Here is a 7,003-nt window from a genome sequence, read left to right as displayed (position 1 = left end):
ACATCAATTTGAACTCTCACTATCACACTTTATTGAGCACTACGCATTAAGATTGTGGCGAGAACAAAACATCCTTTTAACAAAACAACCGCACAAGGAGGAAATAAGTGAAATCTACAATCATTTTAGGGTTTCTATTTCTGTGTTTTGTTTCATGATTTTGGTGTGGAAGTTCCCCCATCACTTTTTAGAATTTACCTTCCCTTCAGTTTCATATGTATAAGTATTTAACACCAAATCATGATGCCAAAAAGCAAAAAACTGTAAATATTCTAACATCCTAGTTGAAACTTTTTATACCAAAAGAAGAAAGTCCACTCTAATTTATTTTCTTTCTCTTGTGCTTTTTTGGCATGGGGTTAAGCTTATGTACGTATTGAAGTCGTGGCACGTTTAAAAGTAGTAATTAAAAATTGCACATTTAGAAAAGGTTAAAAATTGCACGTTTAATAAGCTCTATTCTTATATATTGTTTTATCGTTATATTATTCTTAAATTATTATTGTTCTAAAGGGTATGTGTATAGTACTTAGAACATCCGTTTTATTTGGCATCCAAAAAAAAGTACTCCGTAGTATATCACATGGATATGATATTTCAGTTTTACGAACAACTCTTTTTACAAAATGAACCACGTAATGAGACCGTTAGTAATAGCACTCCTTCTGTTTCACAAGAGTATGCACTTTTGGTTGGACATGAATTTTAATACACAATTGGTAAAGTAAAAGAGATATAGAAAAAAGGTAATTGCGTTAGTGTAATGGTCTTGTTAGCTTTTGAGTGCCCGTTGATTGCCTTTTGGTGTTGACACTAAGAGAGTTCTCTAGCTTGGATAGTTTTTGTACTTGGTTTTGCCGCCTTGTGAACTTATGCTTACCACTCATGGTTTGAGCCTTTTATTTTTATCAAAGAAAGAAAGAAAAAGTAATTAAAGTATTGTTAGTGGAGAATGAGTTTTACCTCATTAGAGATAAAAGAGTTTTCAAAATTAAAAAGTGCATACTCTTGTGGAACAGAAAAAGTAAATAGTGCATATTCTTATGGGACGAATGAAGTATTATTTTTCTACGAAATATACATCTGCCAACATTCATCAATTATTTTCTTAAAATATGTGCCAAGTGACAGATCAAGGATTCAATTTTGAAGGAAGCGGAGTGAAATGAACAAATGATGAAGAATAACAAAATTTACTTTAATAAGAGATAAATTTTAATTTTATGAAATAAATATTTAAAAAATCTTCTTCTGTTAAAAAAATCCTGCAAATCGGGGTGACATCTAATCTTTTTCTACCGATCTTAAGAAAAAATTAGATCCTCCTCTCGATCTAGGGAGTCTTCATCTATTGATTATAGAGTGAACTTTAAATTTGGTTACGGGAAAATACACTTTGCACCTTTTAGGTTTCTGAATTCGAAAAAATATCGCTATAGGATATGAAAATTTCAAAATATCATTTGGCGTCCATTTTTTTTTCCCTTTTTTTACCCCTGGGCATCAAAAGGGGATAAATGTTAAATTCATTTTCATTTTCTCCTCGCTCTGATCTCATCTCACTTCTTGAACAAAATTCTCGATAACCTCTCTCCACACTTCTCTCTCTTCAATTCTCGATTAATGGTTGTAGATGTTCTACACAAAAATGTATTTACATAATAACAATATTCGTATGGCATGCATTAGTTTTGTGAAAAAGTTGATGTTGTTGGATTTTTTTCCCTTGTAAGCCAAATTCGACAATTCTAGATAATAATGATAGAGGAAAATGTACTCATGATTCCATTTCCCTTTTTTTTCTGTTTAGCTAAACGTGATTAAATTTACTTATACTAGTAATTAATGCAAACAAAAGTACGAATACCGAATTCACAGATCTGTCAATCAATGAGTGTGTATGGAGAATATATGAGTTACAATTTGATTTGGATGAGTGAGAAGTAGTTGGATCTCACTAGGAACTTAGTGGGATTTGAATGCCCACGCTTTTTTCATTTCTCCACTCTTATATTTCTGTTTACGTCGCCGCACTCCATCTTTTTCTTACACTTTTATCACACCTGAAGCGGTAACATTAATTAACCGAATGTTTTATTTTTTGTGGAAATTAATTTAGTTGATGTTACTCAATCGTTATCAAGGTAAATTTTGAGCAAATTAGAAAAGTCATCAGTTTTGGGATCTGGCCGAGTTCTTGGAAATGAAATAGAAGTAATACATTAGAATAGTCTAATGACTATTGACGAAATCATATCGACTAGGATTAAATTTAAGTCAAGAATCCAAACTGATCCAGTGCATTTGCAGTTGGTTGCCACCAAAATCTCATCTTGATACGTAATCTCAATTTGTGTTTGACTATGTTCTCTCGCAAGTTTGCAACTCTACCCTCCGAAATCAATTGCGTTGTCCCTGCAGACTATTTGAATATTTTCTTTCCCACATACTTAAAATCCTCTAGATTCTGGATAAACAACTGCTGGAGTACTGGCGTTCGTTCACATGCTAAAGATGCAAAATTTTGATCATAAGCATGCTCTTGACAGGTTTGTCAATGTTACTCAAATAAATTGAAATATAAGGATTTACATTAGTTAGTAAAGGTTGCTCAATTACGGCACTAGTTAAAAAAATTACTCACCGCGAGATTTAAAAAAATACTACTACTACTACTATTATTGAGTTTATTGGGAAAAATAAAGTAAAATATAGTACTAAGAAAGAATAACTATTCTTTTATAATAAATTGAATTCAGGGAGTGGACAACAAAGAGAAAATCAATCAATTTTAATGAAGAATAAAGTTATGCGGCCACATTATGGCCAGCCATAAATTAATTAAATAAAATTAATTAAATAATAAAAAAAATTGATTTTTTTTTCAAATTTTTGATTTAATACTACTTGATTTTACTTTTATATCATCTTCATTATATGTTGCTCAACATGTTAGTGTTGTTCTTTGGTAGTTTTTGCTCAACTTATTACTACTGTCATTTCTTGATTGTTGCTCAACGTATACAATAATTCGTGATATTAAGATGTTTTACGTAATAGAATTCAAAGATAAGTATCAACTTATAAATCCATTCACACACATATAAGTTTATATCGGTAATTCTAATTTTTTATACATGTAAATAGACTAAATTAACTTTTTATGACCGGCCACATTATGGCCATTTAGCATCACTCTTTAATAAAACATGTATAAAGAATAACGGTAAACTTATTTAATACGGATAAACGCCATGATGACCATAGATTGAGTGCATAAGGATTTATATTAAAAGAACACAATAGGCGGCCTCCAAAACAAGTTAATTGTGTGCACGGAGTTTTTTGCAACCTATTCAAAATAAAAAATTATTTTTAGAATTGTCAGTCTTCAAACATAACGACATTTCATGTTACTTTTTTTTCCCGCTCCAGCCAAAAAGGATGGAACTTCAAGTTTAACGTAGGAAAGAACATTTCTATCCAATGATACAATTACAAATAATAAGTTATAAGTTTAACTTAGAATAACTGTAATTAAAACAGGCTATTACATATTTTAAGCAATCAATCTTTAACAATACACACCAACTTTAGTTAAATTACTAATATAGTTTTTCCCTAGGATGCAATACACAATTTTAGTGATCACAATTTAAGAAAAAGTTTGTTTAAAAAATGTTACGCTCGCAAACGGAGTCATATACCATTACTGAAAATCAACTACCATAGAATAAATTCAGCTGACAAAGTTTAATGGATTTTCAATATAGGGATTTATAACGTACACTCTGGCATTAAATGGCTACAGAGAAATAGTTACATACCCATTAGATGGGGCTCAAACTTAAGAAATTCTAACACAAAAAACGTTCAATGCTTAATCTAAAATAACAGGCAGTAGAACACATTAATACATGCAAGTAAATTAAGACAAGCAAACAGAGAAGATATTATGGATAGAACCCAAGAGAAAATATATCCCAACTACAGAATAAATTAAGTCAAGGAAAGCATGGATATTATCCAGAAAACAACCATCTTCATTGTTGATATCCATAATGATCAAACATAAGATTTCATGTTTAAAAACTAAAATTGTTCAAAATCTGAATAACAAAATTTTCAACATGAAAAAAGGCATCCCAACCACATTTGCAAGACTCCTGATAACAGAGAACAGAGAACAGATCACAGCCTCCTTCCCCTTCTGCCTCCCTTTCTCCTGGTGCTGTCAGTTGGGATGGGAGTAACATCCTCTGGAGATGTAAAAACAGGTTAACATATATTAACCAATGAAATGGAAGGCAAAAGAAGATGAATCCATGATCCGCTTCATCAAATAAAACTGCAACATACCAATACGACCAATCTTCATGCCCGAACGTGCAAGGGCTCTCAATGCAGACTGGGCACCAGGACCAGGCGTCTTGGTCTTGTTGCCACCAGTAGCACGAAGCTTAATGTGAAGAGCATTGATTCCCAATTCCTGAAAAAATCAAGCATCAGTAAACCACTAATCACCTCAAACAAAAAGATGGCAGATACGAATTACTTCCAAGGTAATGTTAGTCATGTAGTTGCAAAACAATATGATGTAGAAACCTTGCATCTCTGAGAAATATCCTGTGCTGCAAGCATAGCTGCATATGGAGACGATTCATCCCTATCAGCTTTGACCTTCATTCCACCTAAATACAGAAATTTTTTAATCAAATTTCAGAACCTTCAAATTTGAAAAACATAGTAGTAAATAGAACAATATACAACATATCATAAAATTATGAAACTTTGTATTCAGGCCTTAACATACAACATCACCTAGGACATGGGCTCAGCAATATTAGGAAACTATACTACTACTTCTCTAGTAAAAGAATGAGGACTAAAGTGGATTACAGCAGGACATCAGTTCTCCAAGGTGATAAAGCATCATAAAGAAGGCTTCAGATGCACAATACCCATTAAAATGAGATTCATCCCACGCCCTGTATGCCTAATTATATACTCCTATCGATTAACATATAAGAAGTAAATATAGCATGGCTACTTTCTTTCGAATTGAAAAATGTGATATTGTCGAATTAATAACCATGTCAATGTTCTAAAGAATGTCTAAATTCCAATAAATAAGGTCCAAAACGAGATAATAGGTATAAACAGCTAAACCATACCAGTAATACGGACCATGGTCTCACGCCCAGACAAATCTGTGACATGCTGCAAGAAAGATTTGGAAAGAATTACTTATTTTAACTAGTTATTAGATAAGTATTTTACCAAATTTTGATATGCACTTACAATGAAGGTGTCATTGAATGAGGCAAAAATGTGAGCAACTCCAAAAACTAGTTCACCGTCTCTGGTAGCAGGTCCAAGGGTGACATTATCTTCCTTGGGCTCTCTGGTCTTTCTCTTCGACTATTGTAAATTAGAGATGGAAGATCAACATAAATTAGAGATGGAAGATCAATATACAGTAACATGGAGTATTTACGCTTTATTAAAACGATGTATTTCACATAATACCAGAAACGCCACTCAGTCGTTCAAATACCCGAGTGGAATAAACACATAAATCAAACTAAATGAATGACTATTAAAACATCAATTCATCATAATTCCTATCACTGCTACCAATGCATCACTAACGGCTCTAGCACTCTCGTGACAAAATAACCTATAGGGAGGGCATCGGTATGAACCCGATGCTTCTTAAACTGATATTTAAACTCAGAACGATGATATAAATGAGCGAAATCGAGGAAAAAAAAAGTTAATTATCAACATTCAAAAACATAAAATCATAGTTCAAGGGGAGGGGGGAACGAACAACAAATTATAATCGATTAAAAAATACAAAACCGTCTGATTAACCTGAGGAGAGAGTGTATAACGCGTCGGTTCTAAAACCAGTTTTTGGAATCATAAATTGATTAACGCAACTGAAAAGTATGTGAACTAAGAGAAGTACCATGGCTTTCGGATGGAGGACGAATAAAAGGTCTGAGTGAAGCTGCTTCTCACAAACCCTAATGAAGAGATGGGGAGAGATAAAGTCAAATATATAGCTAGGTTTTCAGGTTGTGGGTTGGGCTACAATTTTATTGGATTATTATGAATAATGGGCCCAGGCCTATGACTTTATTAAAACCAGTTTTAACGCCATGACCCAATTGTTTTTTAAATTCTCATTAGTTTAAAATTATAATTTCAAATTTATAAAATAACAAATATTATTATATAAAGTTCGAATATGTAAATAGTTACTAAATTTTATTATAAAAATAAAAATTATACAATCAATTAAGTTTCAAAACCAAAAGATGCACCCAAAACACACATTTATTAGAACATTTTTGGATCTCTACTACTCCGTTTGTCCCATAAATGTTACAATATTTTTTTAAGTTTGTCTCACAAAAAATGTCACATTTCTTTTTTAAACCGTCCTCTCTCACGTCAATATATAAAAATATATTTTTTTTTCTCTTCACTTAACACAAAAAACAACATATTCTAAAATCTTGTGTCATCATCCAAGTACGACATCTATTATACGAAGGAAGTACGAAAGAGCAACCGGAGCGGATCACCTCCCCCACATCCTACAACCCACCAATAGAATAGTGACATGTGTTTACTTTTTAAAATATTAAAAAACAAGCAATATCCGGCACCTTCTTCACAAAATATTGTCAACGCATTCATCTTCCTTTTTTATTGATAATCTCACCTCTTAAACATCAAAACGACGCCGCTGAAAAATCCAAAGCAGCAGTACCACCACGATGCCTCCGAGGACGATTGACGCGAGCAAATCCAAATTTAGATACTAAATTACATATTTTAGTTTATTTAATTTGAGATAATTCAATACTACTATTTAATATTTATTCCTTTCATTTGTGATCAAAAGTTTCCACATTCAGTATTTAAAAATTCGTTTAACATGAATAGTTAATGAGTATCAACTTATGAGCACATATACCAGTTCTATTTC

The 7,003-nt window shown here is 32.3% G+C and overlaps 1 protein-coding gene and 1 non-coding gene across 2 annotated transcripts; both read right to left on the bottom strand.

The window, feature by feature from the left end:
• Window positions 1-4,022: 4,022 nt before the first annotated feature.
• On the bottom strand, window positions 4,023-6,051 carry LOC121798635 (40S ribosomal protein S14-3). The gene is made up of 6 exons (XM_042197730.1): window positions 5,975-6,051; window positions 5,302-5,421; window positions 5,175-5,220; window positions 4,606-4,691; window positions 4,360-4,489; window positions 4,023-4,259 (listed from the first exon to the last, which is right to left on the bottom strand). Exons 1-6 carry the CDS (start codon window positions 5,975-5,977, stop codon window positions 4,192-4,194), a joined length of 453 nt encoding a protein of 150 aa, XP_042053664.1. The 5' UTR covers window positions 5,978-6,051; the 3' UTR covers window positions 4,023-4,191.
• LOC121758146 lies at window positions 4,901-4,992 on the bottom strand. Its single transcript, XR_006041354.1, has one exon. It is a non-coding gene; the product is annotated as a small nucleolar RNA Z101 (small nucleolar RNA).
• Window positions 6,052-7,003: the final 952 nt, after the last annotated feature.

This window comes from Salvia splendens, chromosome 1 (genome assembly GCF_004379255.2).
Source record: "Salvia splendens isolate huo1 chromosome 1, SspV2, whole genome shotgun sequence".
Taxonomy (NCBI): Eukaryota; Viridiplantae; Streptophyta; class Magnoliopsida; order Lamiales; family Lamiaceae; genus Salvia; species Salvia splendens.
Note: the sequence above shows the minus strand (reverse complement) of the source record. Positions and strands in the feature narration are given on the sequence as shown.